Raw genomic sequence first — 24,742 nt, forward strand, 5'->3', positions numbered from 1 at the left:
CATTCTTCAAGATTGGTGTGGGTAAAATCCAGTCATTTTCAAAAGATTCTGAAACATAAAGATTTAATTTTGTTTAAATAGATTAAAGTCACATGGGAATATCAATTTGCACTCAGTTTATCATGACTGTATTAACTGGTACTTGTACTCCTAAAATTCCTTTTTGGTACTTGATAAGAGACAGACTTCATATGTAAAACCACATATATTAAAAACAATTTACAAAATAAGAGATGAATCATGTTTACACCATTAAATGTAGAAAAGCTAAAACTGTAGTTGTATATTCCTGTCTCTAACCAGGTTAATATGTTTTGATAATGTTAGATGTTAAATATAAAAGGCTAAATATTTTCAATTTGTCATACTCTAAAGCACTTACATAATCCAGATTATGGCTCTTTATGACCTACGACCCTGGTTGTCTACACCAGAGACAATAACCAGCTGTCCACCTGGATTGGAGTATTTGTATCAGGTATGGCAATGTGTTTCTCAACTTATTTGATCCACAATAACATGAATTTAGATCGTTCCAGAATATAATTTGTTATAAACATTTTTGACTATGGATTAAAATACTATGAACTTAACACTAAGATTTTTGTATTTTATTTACATTTAAATTTTTATTTTTGATTGAGATAGTAAACTTACACTTTACATATTATAATATTGTTACTTACAAATTTATTTCCTAGGAATCTCATTTAAAAATAAATACCTACTTTTGGCCAGATGCAGTGGTTCATGCCTGTAATCCTAGCACTTTGGGAGGTTGAGACAGGTGGATCACGAGGTCAGGAGATCGAGACCATCCTGACTAACACGGTGAAACCCTGTCTTTACTAAAAATATAAAAAATTAGATGGGCATAGTCGTGGGCGCCTGTAGTCCCAGCTACTCGGGAGGCTGAGGCAGGAGAATGGGGTGAACCCAGGAGACGGAGGTTGCAGTGAGCCGAGAGCGCGCCACTGCACTCCAGCCTGGGTGACAGAGCAAGACTCCGTCTCAAAATATAAAATAAAGTAAATAAATAAATGCCTACTTTTAAAATAGGAAATTGTATTTTGAGAATGTAACTTATACTAACCTCGAGAATCCTCACTTCATCTATTGCTTGTGCATTAGAAGCCTGGTATGAAAATGTAAAATATAAACATTAATATTAGGAAAATGTCTCTTATTCTGTACTAGATTGAATACAATTAAATTAAAGCTTATGATGTCAATTCTGATTTAATTTCCTGTGATATTGTCTCTTGAATAATTAACTTTGACAATTTAGTTGTCTGTAATCGTTGGCCACATTTTATTTTGTAATACTTTAAAAATAAAATAGTATATATGTAACTTCTTGAAAAGGTTGTTTACATTTTCAATACTTAATTATAAACTTGTCATAAATTATGATATAAATATAATAAAACCTTTTAACACTTGGGTAAAAATTATATTAAAATATTCTAATAGTGTAGATATTATCTGAATTTCAAAAATATTTACAATATGTATTTTAAATTTTTGTTAACCAAATTATTGAGTATGTTAACAATTGAGACAAGACAAAACACCTTATAGGCTGTAATAATAATTTTTCATTTGCCTGTTCCATGGTGAAGTAAAATAAAATTTAATTTTAGATTACTATGATATACAAGACAAGTGACAGAAAAAATCAGAGATGTTGACAATGGATCAATTATTTTAAATATCCTAAATGTAAATAATAAGTTATCTGTTGATATGTGCTTTAAATGTAGTCTGAGTACTTCATAACCACCTTCTTTATTTTTACTCTAATAGATAAATCAGTTAACAGTGTGCCAATATTTTGATCCTCCGGGAGGTATGTACCAAACACACTGATATATTAATTCTTGAAGTTATAACTTATTTTGTTGTAGTTAGATCAACCCCCATAAATTAAAGTGTTTCTTAAGGAAACTAAACCTCGCAAACATGAAGAGAGTGTATAGAAGGTCGTTAGATAATGAGAAGGTAAATGCAGCAATAGTCTTCTCATGGGAAAGGAAAAAAATACTTTTTTTTCTTATACTTTACTTTCTCTTAAAGCAGATCCTTTCAGGATCATTCCTGCCCTTTTAGTATGCTAAACATAGGTACAACTCCTGAAATGGTTTGCCCACCCTGATTTCTTCAAATACAGGTATTTTAGAGAAACAATAATTCTAAATTCTTCAGAAATTTTGTTAATAGAAGCAGAATGCAGGTAAGTTTCTGGATAGTCCAATTGTGCTCCCAAGTCTGAAAAATTAAACTGTCCTTTAGAATTTAACTGTTTACCTTTATCTCAACTTAGTATGAGTATTTCTTTTATGTGGATGAAACTAAAATGCATGGAAATGAGTATCTAGTTACAAAAAAAAATAATACTATCATTGCCTTTCTTATGCATTAGCGATTCTAAAACTAACATGGGCATTGATGATTTGTTTAACTCATGAAAGCTTTTCCATTTTGGCATATTATAAAAGAATGCTTTCTTTGTTTTTTTTTCTTGCTGAATTATACTAAATTGCTTTAATTTATGAAAGATCATTTACTACAGAAACACCATATGTTATTACAACAAACAAGGCATATGATATTCATTTTGAGAGAATCAAGGAAGAGTCAGATCCAGGCTTGCACTGAAGAACTTCCTCTGAAGTGTGAGGAATTAATATATTTGCTGTAGTTTCAATGTGTTCGCCAAAGTTCATGTGCTGGAAACTTAACCATCAATGTACTGGTGTTGACAGGTTGAACCTTTAAGAGGTGATTAAGTCATGAGGGCTCTGCCCTTATGCATGAATTAATGCCTTTATCTCAGGAGTGGGTTAGTTACTTTGGGAGTGGATTCCTGATAAAAGGATGCATCTGCATCTGATCTCCTTCCTCCCCCTCTCTCTTACACCTTCTTAGCATGTGATGCCTTCTACTACCATATGATGGAGCAGGAAGGCTCTCACCAGGTGCCAGCCCCACCTTCTTGGACTTCACCGCCTCCAGAACTTTAGGAATAAATCTCTCTTCTTTATATATTATTATTTTTGTGGTATATTTTATTGAAATACCAGTCTGTGGTATTATTTTATTGAAATACCAAACAGACTAAGATAGAAAATTGATACCTGAAAATGTGGAAGCAGCTTTGGAACTGGGTCATGGGTAGAGGCTGGAAGAGTTTGGAGAAGGAAGCTAGAAAAAGGCTAGATTGCCATCAGTGGAAAATTAAGGGTGATTCTGGTGAGGACCCAGAAGAGAATAGCTATAAGGAAGTCTGAGACTTCTTAGAAATTACTTAAGTGACTATGATCAGAGCATTGGTAGAAAGATACACAGCAAAGGCAATTCTGATGAGTCGTAGATAGAAATGAAAAACAAGGTGTTGCAAACTGGGGTGAAGGCCATACTTATTATACAATTGCTGAGAACTTGGCAGAGTTATGTCCATGCCCTTGAGCTTTAGGGAAGGTAGAATTTAAGTATAATGAATGAGGATATCTAGCAGAAGAAATTTCTATGCAAAATATTGAAGGAGCTGCATGATTAGTTTTCACCACTTTCAGTAAGATGCAAGAGGATAGAAATGACTTAAAATGGAATTTATAATTAAAAGAGAAACAGAATGGAAAACTATGGAGATTTCGCAGAGTACCCATATAAAGAGTAAAAAGGTATGCTTAGGAGAGCAAACCAAAAGTGTAGCCAAGCAGTGGTTTGTTAAGGAGATTAGTAAAAATAGAAGGGAGCCAGGTACTATTCATCAAGACAATGGGAGAATGGCCTTGAAGGCATTTCAGAGAGCTTTGAGGCTTCCCCTCCCATCACAGGCCCAGAGTTCCAGGAGCACCAAATGTTTTTGGAAGATGGATCCAAACAACACTCCACAAGCTCACTGCTCAGGGCTGTCTTGGTTCTGTTAAATATAGTGAACTCCATGTTTCTCTTCAAAGAATCAGTATGTTAGTATGTTCAGCTCTCTTATTCTTTGTTCTCCATTTTAAAGTTTAACTTCCTGGTTCTCTTTGCCCTCTTGCTTCTAGTTTCAGTAAACAACTTTCCCGCCAGTTCTAACCAGTAGTTCACATCTGTTCCCCTGGTTACCTATTCCGTCCTGAGTCACCCCTGCTCACCTGCTCTGACCTGAATCATCCTGAGTCACCTGTTCTGTAACTGTCCTTCCTGACAAACTACTCACCCCACCACTCCAACTAACACCCCTGCTTTCTTTAAAATAGCCAATCAGAATTAGCTTAGACTGTGCAGTCCAACCCTAGCCAATAGGGGAATGACACAGCAGTAGGGGCTATCTGCATCAGGAATAAGAGCCTATTCCTCTCCCTTGTTCAGGTGTGCTCTTGCCATTGCTCTATCCATGAATCATACCCTTTTATAGAAGTAAAATTGCCTTGCTGAGAAAATTAAATTTATGTTCGAGTGCTATTTCATTTGTGGCACCGAAAATTTATTTATGATAGTTCTCTAGTCCTGATACCTCACTGAAGTACTCCTTGGCCACCTCAGCCATGGCTCAAGCAGGCCCAAGTGCAACTCATGCTGCAACTCCAGAGGTCACAAGTGGTAAGCATTGGTGACATCCAAATGGTGCTTAGTCTTCAGATGTGCAGAGTGAATGAGCTGTGGGGCCATGGAAGCCTCCATGTAGATTTCAAAGGATGTCACAGACAACCTGGGGGCCCAGGGAAAGACTTGTCACAGGAGCAAAGCCAATACAGAAAGCCTGCACTAGAGCAATGCCCAGTGGAGTGGTCAAAGTGGTCAGCTTCGGAGACCACATAACTGTAGGTTCACTAGCAAGCAACTCCAGCCTGAGAAAGGTGCAGGCTTCAGAATGCAACTCATGAGAGCTACTGCGTGGACTGAAACCAGTAAAGCCATAGGGATAGGGTTGCCTGAGACCTTAAGGATCAAACCTCCCCACTCCGAGTATGCCCAGACTGCAAGACATAGAATCAAAGGAGATTATTCTCCTGCTTTAAGACTTAATGTTATTTTTCCTATTGGACTTAGGACTTACTTGGGACCAGTTAACCCCTTTTTTTTCTTGCCTATTTCTTCCTTTCGAAAGGGAAATGTTTGTCCTATGCCTATTCCACCATATTTTTTTGGAAGTAGATAACTTAATTTCATAGGCTAGTAGCTGGAAAGGAATTTGCCTTGGGACAAATTGTGCCTGGAGTCTCACCAATGTCTGATTCAGATGACCTTGTAAGGCGATGCTTGAGTGAGTTAAGACTTTGAGGCTATTGGAGTGGAATGAATGTTATTTCACATATGAGAAGAATATAAATTTCGGTGGCCAGAGGTGGAGTGCTGTGGTTTGAATTGATCCCCCAAATTTCAGGTGCTGAAAACTGAATTTTCAATGCAATAGTGCTGTGATGTGGGACCTTTAAGAAGTGATTAGGTCACGAGGGCTCTTCCTACCAGCATAGATTGTTGCCCTTATGGTAGGAGCATGTTTGTTATTGAAGGAGTGGATTCCTGATAAAAGGATGAGTTTGGACCCCTTCCTTCCTTCTCTTATATGTTCACTCACCATATGATGCCTTCCATCATATTATGATTGTTATAAATAAAGTTTTGGTGCCTCAAAAGAAATAGCACTCAAATATAAAATTTTCTTTGTAATTCTCAGCAAGGCAAGGTACTTCTATAGAAGGGTGTGCCCTTACAGATGGAGCAATGGTGAGTGCACATTTGGACAAGGGAGGGAAAGCAGTTCTTATTCCTGACACACGGGGTCCCTACTGCTATATCATTCCTCTATTGGCTAGTGTTAGAACACACAGGCTAAACTAATTCTGATTGACTAATTTAAAGAGAGTGATGTGGTGAGTGGTTTGGCGGGAAAAATGGTTATGAAATGAGTCAGGGTGGAGTAGGTAATCAGAAAAGGTTGCTTTACGAAGAAGTTAAGTTTAAAAGTAGAAGGCAAGGAATTGAACATACTGACATATTAATTCTTTGAAGAGAAATTTGGAATTCATATTTAACATGATGCAGTAAGAAGTCCCTTACCAGATGCCAGACCCTCAGCCTTGGACTTCCAAGCCTCTAGAACTGTGAGAAATAAATCCAGTTTTTAAATAAATTATTCAATGTGTGATATTCTGCTGTAGTGACACAAAATAAACTAAGACAATACTTAAATATGTAGTATAGAGTCCTAAAAATAATGAGACAGGTAAAAACTAATTGTGGAAATTCAAAGGAGAGAAATAGCCACAGTAACTCATAATTTAAGTCACAAAAATAGCAAAAACATTGGGAATCTAAACATCCTTGAATAGGGAACAATTTCTCCAAACCAGTGACTCTCCAGGTATGATCCCTAGAACAGCAGTATCAACATCACCTGGGAACATGTGAGAAATGCAAGTTCTCAAGCTCCATTACAGACCCATTGTTGATTCAGAAAATCCAGTTTGGGGTCAATAATTTGCTTTATAAAGCCCTCCAGGTGACCTTGATGCAGGTTTAAGAACTACCACTCTAAATGAAGGCACTTTCATGTAACTTAACACCGTGAGTTATTTAAAAGAATTAGACAGCTCTACAGATATGCCAGGAATATTTTCAGAGTATACTGCTAAGTATAAACAACAATTACAAAGTAGAGCATATAGTTAGGAGTGTGCATGTGTGTGTGTGTGTGTGCATGTGTGTTTACAATATGTGTAGTTTTTTTATATGCTTTGTGTATCTCTGAAAGGATGCATATGAAATTCAAAAGGATGGGGAGAGGGTAGGACTGGAAGAAGAAATTATTTCTAATGTTATACTCCCATTTGCATTTTTAAAATTTGTGCCATACATATGTAATTTCTACTTAAAAATTGATTTTTAAAGCAGAAAGTATTATTTTAATGAGTTGTGAATCATGATCTGGTCATCAATATCAAATGAAAATGTGTACTTTTTATATATGTTGGCACGGGATAGAAACAATTACATTTAATGCCTGCAGAATCATTAAAAATAAAGAAATTCTATACTCAACCTGTTTCAAAGTTTAGCCTTAAAATAGAATGTTTAGGCTGGGCACAGGCTCATGCCTGTAATCCCAGCACTTTGGGAGGCTGAGGTGGACAGATCATGAGGTCAGGAGTTCAAGACCAGCCTGGCCAATATGACGCAACCACGTCTCTACTAAAAATACAAAAAGATTAGCTGCGTGTGGTGGTGTGCACCTGTAGTCTTAGCTACTCAGGAGGCTGAGGCAGGAGAATCACTTGAACCTGGGAGATGAAGGTTGCAGTGAGCTGAGATTGCACCACTGCACTCCAGCCTGGTCAACAGAGCAAGACTCCATCTCAAAAAAAACAAAACAAAACAAAAAAACAAAAAAAACCCACCAGAACGTTTAATGTATGTTAGAGTAACATGTACTCGTTAAGTGTATACTCATTTCAAAAACAACAGTGAGAGAAAAAAAATCATCCATGCACAACTACTGATACATTTCCTCTGAAGAGGTTTTTAAAATTATTATTTTGTTAGAGTTTTAAAAAAAATCACTTTTAATTATCATCCACACTATTTTTCTTAGTCACTTAAGGTTATTTTTTCTTTATCATAAAAACCCAGCATTTTAAAGAGCTACACAGTAATCTTCAATAGAGGATAATAAGTATTGCCTCTTATTGGACACTTTCTTTGTTTTCACTTTGTTTTTTCTGTTCTAAATTGTGCAGTAGTGAACATTTGATGCCTAAAACTTTCTTTCTTAAGTTTTAGGATTGTTTTGTTTGCATAATAACACAAGTAAAATTATTAAAACAAAAGATAACAATATTCTTATTTGCTTGCAAAAAGGGTAAATTTGATTATTACCTTATATAAATAATAGAGTATTTCCTACTTCCCTCAATTTAGTGTAAGTACAATTTTTTTATTTCTACTATCCAGAATGGAGTTCTAATGAAATCTTTTTAAAATTCTGTAATAAGGAAAAGATGAAGAATACAATTTAACATAAAACATAATTGTAATGGGTTAACTTACTTGAAGTTCAAAAAGGATAACAAAAAGCTATGCATAGAATTTTAGCAGTAAATGGAGCCAAAGAGTACCTAGCCTAGCTCTCATTTTTCTTCATAAGAAGACTAAGATATCAGTGAAAATTAGTTACCTAAATTCAAACAGTTTATTATCTATTGGGGGAACTCGCCCCCAATAATTCAACGTTATTTCATGTAGGTTCTTTTCTATTTCCCTAAATGTTGGCCGGTCTGAGAAACAAAGGGAAAGAGTACAAAAGAGAGAAATGTTAAAGCTGGGTATCTGGGGGAGACATCACATGTCAGCAGGTTCTGTGATGCCAGCAAAGTTTTTATTAGTGATTTTCAAAAGGGGAGGGAGTGTATGAATAGTGTGTGGGTCACGGAGATCACATGCTTCACAAGGTAATAAACTATTACAAGGCAAATGGAGGCAGGGCGAGATCACAGCACCGGGGCAAAATTAAAATTGCTAATGAAGTTTCGGGCATGCATTGTCATTGATAACATCTTATCAGGAGACAGGGTTTGAGAGCAGACAACCGGTCTGGCCAAAATTTATTAGGTGAGAATTTCCTCATCCTAATAGGCCTGGGAGCACTACGGGAGACCGGGGCTTATTTCATCCCTTGTCTACAATTGTAAAAGATAGATGTCCCCTGAGCGGCCATTTTAGAGACCTCCCTCTAGGAACACATTATCTTTCTCAGGAATGTTCCTTCCTGAGAAAAATAATTCAGCGATATTTCTCCTATTTGCTTTTGAAAGAAGAAAAATATGGCTCTGTTCCGCCCGGCTCTCAGGCAGCCAGACCTAATGGTTATCTCCCTTTTCCCTGAACATCGCTGTTATCCTGTTCTTTTTTCAAGGTGCCCAGATTTCATATTGTTTAAACAATTTGTGCAGTTAACACAATCATCACAGGGTCTTGAGGTGACATACATCCTCAGCTTACGAAGATGACGGGATTAAGAGATTAAAGACAGGCATAGGAAATCACAAGAGTATTGATTGGGGAAGTGAAAAATGTCCAGGAAATCTTCAAAATTTATGTTTAGAGATTTCAGTAAAGACAGGCATAAGGAATTATAAAAGTATTAATTTGGAGAAGTAATAAATGTCTATGAAATTTTCACAATTTGTGCTCTTCTGCCATGACTTCAGCCAGTCCTTCTGTTTGGGGTCCCTGACTTCCTGTAACAATTATCCAATATAATTTCCATATTTGAAGGTAATTTGATACCTGTTTACGTACATCTTACATCAGTATTACTAACAAATTCATACATCATTTTATTCTCTAGTCCTCAGAAAATTTGAAACTAGTAAAACATATGAAATCTTGAACAATCAAGGACAGATAATTTATTTTGCAGAAGAGAGAAATAATTGCTTCCTTCGACACCTTTGTGGATTTTCAAGGCCTTTTACTATTACAATTTATGATAATGTAGGTAGAGATGTACTTGCTCTGCATAAGGCTCTGAAATGTAGCTGCTGCTGGAGTAGATGCTGCCTACAAAAGGTAAGTAAATATTTATACCATCATAACAAAAAAGCCTCGGTGCTGGACAGTATGATAAAGTCTAAACATTGGGATTGGCTGCAAAAGATTTTCTGGAATGAAAAATGTCAGAGAAATCATTGAATTTTTGTACCATGTACCTATAGGCTGAGAATCATGCACAACATTGCAAATTTTTTCTAGGCAATGAAGGTCATAAGATCTTTAGATGTTTTCTGTTCTAAACTATCTAAGCATCCATCCAAGGCTTTTTGTGACCTAAGAAATCTTTTCCTATTGTGAAGTGGCAAAGACTCTATCTCATTATTCCTATAGAAACTCTATATTTAAATCTACCTCCATTTTTAGTTAATTTTTGTATTCATGTGAGGAAAGTGTTAAGAACCTTTTTTTCCCACTTTAATATTTAGTTGTTTAAACACCATTATTTGTAAAAGACTATTCTTTTTCTACTGGATTGTTTTGGCAACATTTCTGAAAATGAATTGCCAATGTATATGTTTACCTATTTCTTTTTTTTTTTTTTTTTTTTTTTTGAGATGGAGTCTCGCTCTGTCGCCTGGGCTGGAGTGCAGTGGTCGGATCTCAGCTCACTGCAAGCTCTGCCTCCCGGGTTTACGCCATTCTCCTGCCTCAGCCTCCCGAGTAGCTGGGACTACAGGCGCATGCCACCTCGCCCGGCTAGTTTTTTGTATTTTTTAGTAGAGACGGGGTTTCACCGTGTTAGCCAGGATGGTCTCGATCTCCTGACCTCGTGATCCGCCCGTCTCGGCCTCCCAAAGTGCTGGGATTACAAGCTTGAGCCACCGCGCCCGGCCTGTTTACCTATTTCTAGAGTCTACTCTCTTCTATTATTCTACCTATGTGTATACATACAAATATATATACACACGCAGAGCTAAGATCATAAGGACAATATAATATTGGCATAATACCAGCTATAGAGTAAGTCTTAATATCAGGTAGTACAAGCCTTCTTATTTTGTTTTGCTTTTGTCAAACCTTTTTTGGCTCTCTTAGTTCCTTCACATTTTTATATAAATTTTCCAAAAAAAAAAAGAAAGAAAAAAACCTCTCATATTCAAAAATCCTGCTAAGATACTGAGGGTATTTAATCAATGGATTAATTTGAAAAGAACTTATATCTTATTAATATTGAATATTCTGCTCAATGACTATGGTTTATTTCTCCTTCTAGTTAGATCTTCTTTAATAACTCCCAGTAATAGTCATTTTCATTACTTAGGTCTTACAAATATTGTATTACAAATTAATTTAATTATTGTATGTTTCCAGATACAATTATAAATGGTACTTTGTATTTAAACTTTACATTTTTGTCGCTTTTATATAGTATATTGTATATAGAAAATTATTGCTCTGTGTATACTTACACTTTACTCTGACCTTGCTAAAACTTACTTATAAATTCTAGTAGCTTTTTGGTGGATTCCCTAAAGTTTCCTACAATTATAGATATGAAAATATAGATTTTACTTCTTCCTTTCTCATCTGTATGCTTTTTATTTGTATGTATAAATTTATGAATGTATGTATTTATTGTTTGGATTCTGGAAATCTCAGAAACATTTTATTCTTGTCACGTGTTTCACTACATCTACTTATATTTTGAGGCTTGAGGCTTTGTTTTTCCATCTAATTTTGCCATTTAATTTTGTCTAAAGAATTTGACAGTAGTTTTGTTTTGTTTTGCTAGCATACTTGTTCTGTCCTTTTCCATGATAGTTTTTGGGGGAATTTATAAGCCATACCACCATTATCATCAGATTGATTTAGCAGTCTCCCTTTGCCTTTTAATGGCTAATACTTACATATGGTAAGAAAAAGAAAAGGAAAGGAAGGAAAGGAAGGAAAGAAGGAAGGAAGGAGGGAGGAAGGAGAAAGAAAAAGAAAGAAAGAAAGAAAGAAAGAAAGAAAGAAAGAAAGAAAGAAAGAAAGAAAGAAAGAAAGAAAGAAAGAAAGAAAGAAAGAAAGAAAGAAAGGAAAGAAGGAAGAAGAGAGAGGAAGGAAGGAGAAAAGAGGGAAGGAAGGAAGGAAGGAAGGAAAGAAGGAAGGAGGAAAGAGGAAGGAAGGAAGGAAGGAGAAAAGGAAAAGAAAAGGAAAAGGGAAAGGAAAGGAAAGGTCAGAATTCTCTACTTTTCAGAATAGAAAAGGACAGAATATAATGGAAGCATATTCAGGAGAAACAATTTCTCTCAAATGCTTGCTTCCTAGGCCTCCTACATCCCTTTTTAGATACAACTACCATTATAAGTTTCTTATGTATTCTTCCACAGTTATGTTGTGAATATTTGTATAATGTATTACATAAATATAGCATGTTTATGCTATGTGTGTGTGTTTTAACATAATTAGTAGCATATTATTCTACTTTTTAAGCCCATAGCACTGTAATTTGAGGATTACATCTATGTTTAGAACTTCTTTGTTCCTTTAAATGGCAGCATAATAACCCATTACATGGATATGCCATAATTTATTCAACAAGTCTCTGTTGAGTCTGATTAACTGAGCTTTAAATAAAAATTGGGACAAAATTTAGATTTGCCGTGGCAAAGAGTTATGAAACTGCTTCGCATATTGAGTAATAAGCAGTTTTGGATGAGATTAGAGTTTATGTTGTATTTCAGGGGCATTGCAATTTAAAAAGTAATTCTCATACATGCCTACAAAGGAAATTATTATTATCCCTCTTTTGCAAATGGAAAGTAAATTTCAGAGACTTTAGTGATTTGTTCACATTTCAAGTAGTTAGTAAGCAGTGAAGTCATGTCTTAGCTCCGGGGACTTTAACATATAAATCCTGGTCTTCTCACTTCTATGTTTATTCTCAAACATGAGGCATCCCTTAAATACAGAAAGTTCTGTCTAAATATACAAAAAGCTCATTTAAGAGGTCGTACAGAACTAAATAAAGTGTTGCTTACAAGTCTAACATATCCGGTCGGATCAATGATATATTTTCAATCTTTTGTAGCTAAAAGTTGAAGCTCCACCTGGTGAAACAATTGGGTATGTTTATCAATACTTTCACCCATTCTTGCCAAAGTTCAAAATAAAAAATGAGAATAAGGAGGAGGTAATGAAAATTAGAGGCCCATGGTTGGTCTTCAGCTGTCTCAGGGATCTAAATTTTAATGTAAGTAATTAACAATATTTTAATGTCATATTAAAATTAGTTTATTACCTTTTTATAATAGATATAATTAGTGAATATGAATAAAGAAAAATAAAAGAATATTATTATGAAAATATTGTAACTATTCGCTTTTTTAAAAAATTGGATTACTAATTCACAGCATCCTTATTTAAAAGCTCTATAAGTTTATGTAGCTTATAAGGCAGGTTTTAAAGGTATCAAAAGTTAGTTATTTAATATCTCAAAGAATATTGACAGAGAAATTTAAACTTTATTAAATGGACAATGACCTAATCTGGTACTAATTATAGCTAATGTGTTACATTAATGTTAATTAACACAGTTTCTGCTTTTTATAAAACTTTGAAATTTAATATTTTTAAAAAATTTTTCTATGTGCTTACTAATTTACTTCTCAGATTATAGCCAACATCCAGATAATAATTTGGGAAATTAGCTACTAAACATACTTCATATAGTTAATAAAATTAAATAACTTGTTATATTTATTTAAACCTGAAGATTTCTAAGCAATGGAGAATATTGTGTTGGTTTAACATTATAGTAGATGTGCAAAAACTCATACTTCCCTAACTTTCATCTAAAACCTGTTTGTTTGTTTGAATATCTAAAATATCTAGTAGAAAATTTGCATACAGCCTAACTAAAATACTACCTATTTTTCCTTCCTTTCTTAGAATTATGTCAATTCATTTTAGTGATTCTGATTCTTACTGGCATCTGCATACACTGATTAAGAAAAATATACTTAATATATTACAAATTAATTGTTAATAATATGGTTAGTTCAGAAAGTAATAATATGACTCCAATGGGGCTCTATTTTAAGTTAAAAGCCAAAGTAACAGAGTAGACTTCCAAAGTAAGCATAAAACTCTGGAATCCAAAGCCATTTTTTACTGACACCAAATAATAAAATGCTTTTTGTGCATTATTTTGTATTTCAGAGTATAATATAGCAAATCCTACTCATTGTAATATTTGCAAAACTTTGTCAAAGCTATATAAAACTCTTCCCATTTTTTCTGTTTGAAGCAAAACAATTTTAAAGCTGGCACTCTTGGGTAAGTTCCAAGTAAGAGGAGCAAGAAAGGGAAATCATGATTTTCTAAGAAAGTCATCTTTTGCATGAATGTGGACAATCCTTTTAATACTTTTGTCTATGAATAAGAGGAAAGAGATAAAGTAGTAGCTAGTTACAGGGCCAGAACTAGAATGAGGCAATTAAGGTGTTCATCTCAGGTACAAAATTTAAGGGAGCAACACAAATCTTAGTATTAATGGTAAGTGATAAATGAATGTGTTGCACTTTTTAAAATTAAAATTAATGCAAAACTTTTTTTTATGATGAAATACACCAAAAAATTAAGAAAGGAACTGACCATGTACTTGTATTACTTATATCTCTGCAATACCCCAATCCTGTTTCTGGCTTGATGAAGGCACAGATGGAAAGTGAGGTATTTTTCTGAAAAGTATGTCATTATCCCTTTGATTGTAAAAGAACAGAGCCAAATGAGAGAAAGTATGGAGATACAACAGACTGAATACTTGATGAACCCGGTTTCTTATTTGGTATGGGACTAAGACACATGTAGAGAATTAGCTTCATATAGAGATGGCCCATTCACCATAACAGGAAGGAGGCCGGAAATGTTGGTACGAATACGTTCTGTTTGTAGGGCTGGTGTCTGAGTGTGAATTCCTGTTCCACAGCTTTTATTTTTTCTGTAATATAAGAGAGAAGATATTTTGTCGAGAATGAGGGGGAATGGTGGGTTCAGAGTTCTGAAAAGGGTGAAGAACTTTGGGCATATTTAAAACACTTTGCTATTTCTTATTTCCCATATTCCTTAGCACTACTCACAAGGCTGTGTATGAGCAGCCCTGCTAACCCCTCTGGTCTCACTAATTTTCTGCTATTAGCCGCCTCCCTCACTTCACTCCAGCTATGCTCCCTCTTAACTCGGGGCCTTTTCACATGTTAACTTTCTCTGGAATGCTGTCTGTCTTCCTATTTCTCTTGTCACTAATTCCTTCTGGTCCTCTAAGTCTCAGCTTAAATGATGCTGTCCCCAAGCAGCTTACTCTAAAACCATGCCCCTACCATTTGTGTAGTCTGCTTATTAGCTCCCAATTGTACTACATGATAGTACCCTACCCTTCCCTTATGGCCCTCATTACAAGGCAGGTACTATGATTCATCCCAGGTTTGTTGTTTTATATTTACATGAGTATCTTTTATCCTGAAGGAATTAGTGTGAGTTGGTATGAGAAATGATGCTCTCTGTTACTTTAGATAAGTAACAGAGAAAAAAAAAATGAGGAAAAAGTAAAGGCAACCAGAAAATAAAAGCACTTCTGAAAGAGTTGGGAAGCTGTGTAATGAGCTGAGAAGCTAGTGGTTTTCATTTTATAATGAAATTCATGCTCATGTTAAATGAAAGCAAATTATATGGGTTAACTATATATGTGTGTATACATAGACATAGAAATAGATATAATCAGTTGTATACAATTTGAAAATCTACTTTTAGATAGGAATTGTCTATAAATTTTACCGGGCTATTATGTGTCCATGTTGCATGTTTTGTAAATTCTTGGGTAAAATCAGTATGATTATAACTCATAAAGGACATAATTAGTTAATAAATTTGGTACAGGAATAACTTTTTATCTCATAGATTTTTCTCTAAAAGTTATATATTTTTCCATTTTAGTTATTGACTGTGGATGAGGAAATGGTTATTGGTAAGATTTCAAAACAGTACTCTGGATTTGTAAGGGGAATATTAACCAATGGTGAGAAATTTGGGATCCAGTTTCCATTTGATCTTGATGTTAAAATTAAAGCATTGATGCTTGGAGCAACTTTCCTCATTGTGAGTCTATTTTTACTCTATTTAGCTGAAAATTATATTTTCTGAGATTACCATTGCACTTTTGCTAATATTTCTCCTTGAATCATCTGAATTAACTGCGAATTGTGCCTTTCTGGCCATCCTCAGTCCCCAAATGACATCATGGATTCAGTATTCACATTGCAAAGGAAGCAAAAATTAGAGTGTTCTAGAAACATGATGATTCAGGTTTAAATCCTTAGCCTTCATGAAAAATCAGACTGTCACTGAAAATAGGAAAAATATGGTTCATTCAATGTGACTTATAGTTATCTCTTACAATGTAAAATTAATACATGCTTGTTACACTTTATTGAAATGGTAATATATTGTTAATTTGGAAACTATAGATATTATTTCATTGAGCTCTATCTCTTGAGCAATACAAAGACCTTAACAACATTTTAATTCTAATCTCTCTCTCACAACTAATATACTTTTGTTGACTAGTGTTTTAGTTTTGCTTCTTTTTAAATTCACACATTAAATATGTGCTATTAGTTTATTTTTCTAATAAAATCACAGATATGTTTAGCATTTTATTTGTTCTCAAATTTTATTGAACTTTAGATGAGCCCCCCAAGGTTATGTTCCTTTTTCCTAATCCTCACTTAATGTCATTGTATTAGTTCATTTTCGCACTGCTATAAAGAAATACCCAAAACTGGGTAATTTATAGAGGAAAGAGGTTTAATTGACTTACAGTTACACATGGCTAGGGAGGCTTCAGGAAACTTACAATTATGGTGGAAGGTGAAGAGGAAGCAGGCACCTTTTCCACAAGGCGGGAGGAAACAGTGAGTACAAGCACGGGACATGCCAGATGCATATAAGATCATCAGATCTCCTGAGAACTCACTGGCTATCAAAAGAACAGCCTGGGGGAAACACCCCCATTATCTAATCACTGCCCTCCCTCCCCACTTGGGGATTACAGGACCCTGCCTCAACACATAGGGATTATAATTCAAGATAAGATTTGGGTGGAGACACAGAGCCAAACCACATCTGTCTTCGATGGGTTCTTGGAAACTGCAAATTTAAGCACAATGATATAGAATAAAACTAATTATTTTTGCCATCAACATTATAACAAAATGACACTGAACAAAATGACATTTTTGTAATTTTTCTGTAATTACCAGTTGACAGAAATTGTTAAATTGGGCTGGGAGCGGTGGCTCATGCCTGTAATCCCAGCACTTTGGGATGAGGTCGGGAGTTCGAGACCAGCCTGACCAACATGGAGAAACCTGGTCTCTACTAAAAATACAAAATTAGTCGAGCAGGTGGCACGTGCCTGCAATCCCAACTACTCGGGAGGTTGAGGCAGGAGAATTGCTTGAACCTGAGAGGCGGAGGTTGTGGTGAGCTGACATTGCCCATTGCACTCCAGCCTGGGCAACAAGAGTGAAACTCCATCTCAAAAAAAAAAAAAAAAGAATAGTTAAATTGGATTTTTAGAGTGTCTGTAGTCTCTTTTAAAAAGACAAACCTAAATTAATGACCAAAAAATTGAAAGAAAGAGAATATGGATAAATACCACAAGAAAGCTAGGGAAGCTAAATTAATAGCAGGAAAAAAAAAAAAAGACATTAAGACTCCAAAAAATAGAAACAGAAACAAAATGGGTTCCTATGATGATAAAGTTTCTATTCAAACAAGATGTAATAATTCTAGGCTTGTATGCATGTAATATTAACTTCAAAATATACAGACAAGTGGCCGGGTGCGGTGGCTCATGCCTGTAATCCCAGCACTTTGGGAGGCCAAGGTGGGCGAATCACCTGAGGTCGGGTGTTCGAGACCAGCCTAACCAATATAGAGAAATCCCGTCTCCTAAAAATACAAAATTAGCCAGGCATGGTGGTGCACACCTGTAATCCCAGCTTCTAGGGAGGCTGAGGCAGGAGAATCACTTGAACCTGGGAGGCAGAGGTTGAGGTGAGTCGAGATCACGCCATTGCATTCCAGCCTGGGCAACAAGAGTGAAACTCCGTCTCAAAAAACAACAACAACAAAACAAAACATAGAGACAAGTGTTAAAAATTAGAGTGACAAACCCATCATAAAAATGGGGAATTTACTCATATCTCTTCATTTATACTAGATATAAGAGACAGAACATTAGTAAAGTTATTTAAAATTTGAACAACAAAATGAATACGCTTGATTTAATGGTCTTATTTAGAACTTTTTTTTTTTTTTTTGAGACAGAGTCTCTGTCACTAGGCTGGAGTGCAGTGGCACAATCTCAGCTCACTGCAACCTCCGCCTCCCGGGTTCAAGCGATTCTCCTGCCTCAGTCTCCCGAGTAGCTGGGACTACAAGCGCCCGCTACCACGCCCAGCTAACTTTTGTATTTTTAGTAGAGAAGCGGTTTCACCATGTTGGCCAGGATGGTCTCAGTCTCTTGACCTCGTGATCTGCCCGCGTCAGCCTCCCAAAGTGCTGGGATTACAGGCATGAGCCACCGTGCCCCGCCGAACTTTTACCAAACAATTAGACAATACACACTTTTCTCAAATAAACATTGTTTACAAAATTGATATAATAGTGGGCCAAGAAGCAAGTCTCAACAAATTACAGAGAATCATTATCATTTAGACCTTAGTATATGAGCAAACGAGACTCAATTAGAAGTTAGTAAATATTTTAAATGTTTTATACATATAGAAATATAAATAACCCAATTATTTTTAAAAAGCCATAACAAAAAATTTTAAATACTTTAAAATATGTAATAAAATATTACATGTCAAAACTCTTGGTATGCAACTAAAGATATTAAAATATATAGCTATAAATAATTATTGAAGAAAAGAGAAAAATTAATGTTAAATTAATTAGCTAAAACTATAAAGTTAGAAAAAAATAAAAAAGAATAAACCCAAGGAATTGAAGGAGATATTGAACAAGTAAGCAAACAAAAATAAACAGAGTACCCATACTTGGACTCTAGACAAATAGGTCTTTTGAAGCAAGAAAATCATAAAGTAACAGACTACTACATTTAAATAGTTTAAATTTCTGTACCCCATAAAACCTCATAATATTAAATATTTAAAAGCAAATAATAAATTAAGGAAAATATGGGAAATAAGGAAAACAATAAATTAAGGAAATACACAACAAATATGACCAACGAATAATATTCTTATGTTAATAAAAATGATATTTAAATAAGAAAAATATCAAATACTTAATGAAAATGTACAAATATTATGAAAAATAATTCAAATAACTATCAAAGAGGGAATAAAAATAAACACTCAACTTAAGAAAGCATTTCCAAAAACACACAAGAGAAGCAAAAAATAAAGGATAAAATACCATTTTTAAAATCATATATTAATGTTTTCATTTTTAATGATGTATGCTCAATGCTGACGAAGATTTAAGGAATCAAGTGCTCATGAACTCTAGGTACAACTTTTAGAGGAATGAATTAAAAACATTTGTCAAAAACGTAATGTTTATATTCTTTCAGATGCAGACAAATAATGATGTACAATCTTTATAGTAACTAGCAATATATACTCTATGTAGCAAACTTCACTCAAATAAACAGTAAAAGTTAAAACAACATAAAATGTGTGAGTATGAGATTTACTAAATACATTATGAGACATCTCTAGAACAGAGTAATAAACAGATATTAAAATAGACTAAAAAACTGAATACTTTTAAGGACCTTTAATGACACAAATACTCAGAATAGTTTACGCAATGAAAAAAGCCAGGGTATGAGCACATTATAACAGCAATTATCTACGTCTTGGAGGAATTTGTACCAAAATACTTACGGTAGATTTTGGGATTGACTGAAAATATAAACGTTTTCCTTCTCTTTTCCTCCAGTTTTCTAAGATGTGTATATGAATGAAAAAACATATATAAGTAAAATGAGGTAGTATTAGTTGCTGATCTCTAAGGGCCTTTAGCGATGCACAAATCTATTATTTTGATGTATTTAAGGGCAAACAGTCATTCTTATGCCCTTGGAAATTTGCTCCTCACGGGTCTGCCCCTCAGACACTTGCTTTTTAATATGTTTTGTGATCATGATATTATAATATAGGGACCTTAAAAAGCATTCTCATGTCTAATGCCTGCAGTTGTTTCTACTATTAAACCAACCTAATTGTATTTTTCATTTTCATTCTAGGACTACATGTATTTTGAACTGTGGCCATAAGAACTACCCTGAAGGAATATGTCAGAGGTCACTGGCATTTATTTTTGCCAGTCCTCCACAAAACTAAGCAACTTTCACTGAAAATATCTAAATACATTTTATTTTACTAAAACTGTTCATATATATTCTTTCTGCATAATAAACTGTACCAAAATTTTTTAACTTCAAATAATCATTGTGTTTAGCTTAGGATTCTGTTGTATAGTTCTCCTGTTCAGAACCTGGCTCACTCATGCATTTTGAGTCAATTATGAGATTGGTTGGGACTGTCTCATCTCAGATGGCTTCATTCACATGTCAGGCTATTGGCTGAGGGAATGGGGGCAATAGGTCACATATTTTTCATCATCTAGGAGGCTAGCCAAAGCTTTTACACATGACTGTGTTACAAAAGCAACAAGAAAGCAAGTTCAAATGTTCAAGCTCATTTTAAGCCTCTGCTTCTATTATGCTTAGTAATATCCCATTGACCAAAGCAAATCACATAGCCAAGCCCACATTCAAGGGGTGGAAAAATAGACTCAATTTTTTAATGACAGTTGCTGCAAAATTCTGTGACCTTTCTTCCCCCAACACAATTTATCACTGTCTTCTCTCTGGTTCCAATTATTTACATTCTTCCCAAACACAAAATATCCTTAACCCCATCAAGACTCCCAACAAGTCTCTTTCAATTACAGCATTAAGCTCAAGTCCAGTATGATGTGATCTGTTACCTTCTGTAAATGTGAGCGAGGATACTTGGACGCAGCTTCTCTCGATTCAGAGACTTGAGAACAAAAAAGACCCACTTTACACGTAATACTGAGCAAAGGTCAAAATAGTCACAATGAACAAATAAAATTCATGTAGTAGTCGCTGGTCAATAGAAATTATAGAAATCAGAAGGGATATGTTTCTAGTTCCCCTTACTCTGGTGACAGAGAAAATGCTGCTCCCTGGGAGTGGCTTTCCAGTCCATTGTTCTACAATATCCAAATACCGTGTCATCCTACATCAGAACTACACAGACACTCTCTTAAAGGGATCAAAAGAGATAAAGACTCAGTGAAATATAATAAAACAAGCCGTGGATACTTCCACAGAAAAGCTATTCTTCTTTCTTATAAAAGTATCTGGATAGAGCAATCCTAATTATATAAGTGTTACCATTTAATGTTTTAGATAAATCCTCCCCTTGTAGTTAGAATTTCTGCCCACAGAAGAAAATGTGTTTGCCTTCTGAAATATTTTTTTCTTTTCTAAATGAAATTACCATGTTTTTAGCTGAGTAACTTTTATAGGTTTCTGTCTATGAATATTGAAAACAGAGATCTCTTCACTTTAGAATGTCTTAGTCTCTTTTAGTTTATGCTTATACAACTCCCTTAAAAACTGTATGGATTTCTACTTATCAGATTTAGTCTACTTCATTGGAAAAAAGTCACATCCATTATTATTTTTAGGACAGGCTTCTTTCTCTGGACTTATTCACACCTAGCTTAGCTTTGTTATATCACAGGTGGGTTGCAAACGGAGCCAGAGAACACATCCTTAATGCACAAGCACATTTCAAACCTCTGTTTGCATCATGTCTGTTAATGTCCCATTGACCAAATCAAGTAACATGGCTAAATCCCCATTCAAGGGATGTTGAAAGAGATTCCACTTCTTGATGGGAAGAGCTCTAAAATATCGTGGATTTTTTTTTTTTTTAAACAATCTAGCACACTATTTAATGGGTGATTTTTTTATTCGTATTACCTATGAAATATCTTTGAATTTGGAATATTTTCAATTATATATCGCTAATTAACTAAAATATTTATGATAATTCATAGGTATTATTGGTCTCAATGAATGACAATATCCAAATACCATGTTATCCTACATCAGAACTACACAGACACTCTCTTAAAGGGATCAAAAGAGATAAAGACTCAGTGAAATATAATAAAACAAGCTGTGGATACTTCCACAGAAAAGCTATTCTTCTTTCTTATAAAAGTATCTGGATAGAGCAATCCTAATTATATAAGTGTTACCACTTAATGTTTTAGATAAATCCTCCCCTTGTAGTTAGAATTTCTGCCCACAGAAGAAAATAACAGATTTTTGTTTGCAAAAGTTTATGCTTAAAAGGGTACAGTCTAGGTCATTCTAGAAAGACTTGGGATCAAAAATTTAAAGCCAGCAGAAGTGGTTCACTCAAAGGGAGAGGGAACAGACTTGAGGCACATGTTGCCAAAGCTTAGGGATCTGTCCCTTACTCCCCTTCAAAGATCCAGAGGCAAATGGGCCCACATGTATGCCTGAAGATGTTTGTTGGGTGCACTGTCCTGGTAGACTCACATAAAGAACCTCATACTCTGGGGTGGCCAGGAGGAAGTGGAAATTCCTGTCTTCCAGGGGACTACAAGACCCTACTCTATAAGCTTACCCCAGTTCTCTATGCTTTGTGACATTTCTTAGGAATCTTTTAGGACATTTTATTGGGAAAATGGCACACACCACTTTTTCTCAAGAAAAAAAATTTAAAAATCATAAAAATGGAATTTCTCATACATTAATGAAAAGAAACTGGAAACAAAATTAATTTAAACAAGAAAATAAATAACATATTTTCTGCTACAGAATTCTTGGGAAGCAATCTCATTTCCAAATTATGTGTCTTGTTTACAATTTCTTTTATGAAACTTCCCTGCCTACATCCCCTGGAAGACAGATGAACTTTTCCCTCTCTATGCAGATCTGACAGAATCAGGGTTTGGAAAATAAAATTAGGTAATTTTCATTACAATGCATGATATATACTGAACGCTTAGTATATATTAGACAGTGTTATTACGGTCATGTTCAATTGAATGCTGATAGTTCAGATATGCTAGCTCACACAGAACATTTGTACATGACGAAAGTTAGAAATTTTCACATACTGTTATCTTGTTTGTTTGCCCCCATTCATAGAGATTCAAACTTTCTTTAGAGGAAGAAAACTTTGGTTGAAGTTGTTAGCAGAATTTTTTAGTGGAACATTTTATGCTTGTTTTTTGGTCAAGCTTGCAAACACTAAGCACAAAAGATAAAATTTCATTGCTCACATTTCAGAACAAGGTTCTAAACCATTTATGTAGGTTATGTTAAAAAAATAAAGTTGTCCTCAGCTCAACTATTCCAATACAGTTCATGTAACAAAACAGTTACAGGAGGACGAGAAGAAAGTATATACTATGGTGTCTAGTCTCATCCTTTGTGCTTTGAGTATTGAGGATTAGAAGTTGGTAACATTGCTCAAGAAGAGACCACGTAGGCTTCCTGACACAGGTGAAATTGTTTCAGGGACACAGTTTACCTCTCACATTGTAGATTAATTGATGCTCATCTAGCACCCTAAGGATTGGAAGCTTTGACAGCACTTATACCATCATAGCACAAGTGAAGTTTCTTCAGATGACTTGGTAGGCATTAGGGATGATTAAGTGGAAGCGAGGGCACAAGAAGCAAAGACAGCCTCTAGTAGGAGGAATTAGATGTACAGACTGGCTTTTGAAAACATAAAATACGCCATTCACTGAAATAGTGATTTTCAACTTTAGCATGCATCAAAATCACCTGGAGGGTCTTTCAAAACACAGATTGCTGCGTCTCATCCCCAGAGTATTTGATTCAACATGTCTTGGGTGTGCTGATAATTTCCATTTTAACAAGTTACCAGGTGAAGCTGCTGCTACTGCTAATGGGAACCACACTTGAAAATGTTGGCACTCGAGCAAACTACCAGACTTCAGCCAGAATTCTGTGAACTGCTTGCTAAAGGCAGCAAGTTGAGAAAATTATGAAGGCTTATGAAACATTTTAGAGGACCACTGGAATCATCTAAATCACCCCATCTGTATGCAGCATGGCTGGGGATCTTCAGGTATACCCTCGTTCTTTTATCTTCAGTCTCCCTCTCTGGAATATAATGTCACTCTAAGTGTGGCTTTGAGTCAGCAACATTAATGTAATCTGGGAACTTCCAAAAAGGCAAACGAATGAGTCCTACCCTAGACCTAGTCAATCAGTAACTCTGAGGATGAGACCCAGCAATCTGTTTTTTATTAATAACAAATTCTCAAGATAATTTTTATTGTGAGAAATGTTAGAATAATGCAGCGCTTCTCAGACTTAGCTATACATTGGAATCACCTGGAAGCTTTAAAAAACTATTGATGCTTTGGTCTTAACTCCAGAGAATGATTTCATTTATCTAAAGCACAATTGGGGCATTGGATATTTTTAAATAAGTAGTTTTAGGCTCACAGCAAAATTGGCTGGAATGTACACAGATTTCATATATATTCCTATCACCATGCCACATACAGGCACTAAAATTTTTAAAAGTTTTCCAGATGATTCTTGTGCACAGCCAAGTTTGGGAACGTTTTTTATTTAAACGTGCTGAGGACCTTATTTTAAACAAAGTTTCCTTTGATCGCATAGCTACCTTCACTTTTAACATTTTTGTTGTTGTTGTTGTTTTCATTTTAAGCTGCTTCAACTTTCTCTACTTTCTTTTTCCACTTCCTTGCCTCGTATTCACCACAAGTCCACTGTGATTTCTCTTGCATAACTACGATGACCTTATTTTTACCAAGGGGTACTTTTAAATTTCACCTTAATTGGATTCTGTACAGCATTTAGTATTGTTGACCATTCCTTCCTAAACTCTTTCATTGGTTTATAGAAAGCCCATTCTCTGAGATTTTTTTATTCTTGCCACGCATCCTCAGGCTCTATTAAATCTTCTCATGTACCCATTCATTAAACACTGATGTTTCTCAACATTGTATCTTTGGATCGTTTCTGGACTATCTAGCTTATCACATATCAGGGAAATTGAAGGTACATTAAAAACTTTTAAAATTAATTTTTATTCATAAAAGT

The 24,742-nt window shown here is 34.9% G+C and overlaps 1 protein-coding gene across 1 annotated transcript; it reads left to right on the top strand.

The window, feature by feature from the left end:
- The first annotated feature begins 394 nt into the window (after window positions 1-394).
- On the top strand, window positions 395-20,007 carry LOC112619395 (phospholipid scramblase 1-like). The gene is made up of 5 exons (XM_025377378.1): window positions 395-478; window positions 1,807-1,849; window positions 9,338-9,558; window positions 15,460-15,621; window positions 19,808-20,007. The coding sequence occupies exons 1-5, from the start codon at window positions 395-397 to the stop codon at window positions 19,835-19,837; spliced, it is 540 nt and encodes a 179-aa protein (XP_025233163.1). The 3' UTR covers window positions 19,838-20,007.
- Window positions 20,008-24,742: the final 4,735 nt, after the last annotated feature.

This window comes from Theropithecus gelada, chromosome 2 (genome assembly GCF_003255815.1).
Source record: "Theropithecus gelada isolate Dixy chromosome 2, Tgel_1.0, whole genome shotgun sequence".
Classification (NCBI taxonomy): Eukaryota; Metazoa; Chordata; class Mammalia; order Primates; family Cercopithecidae; genus Theropithecus; species Theropithecus gelada.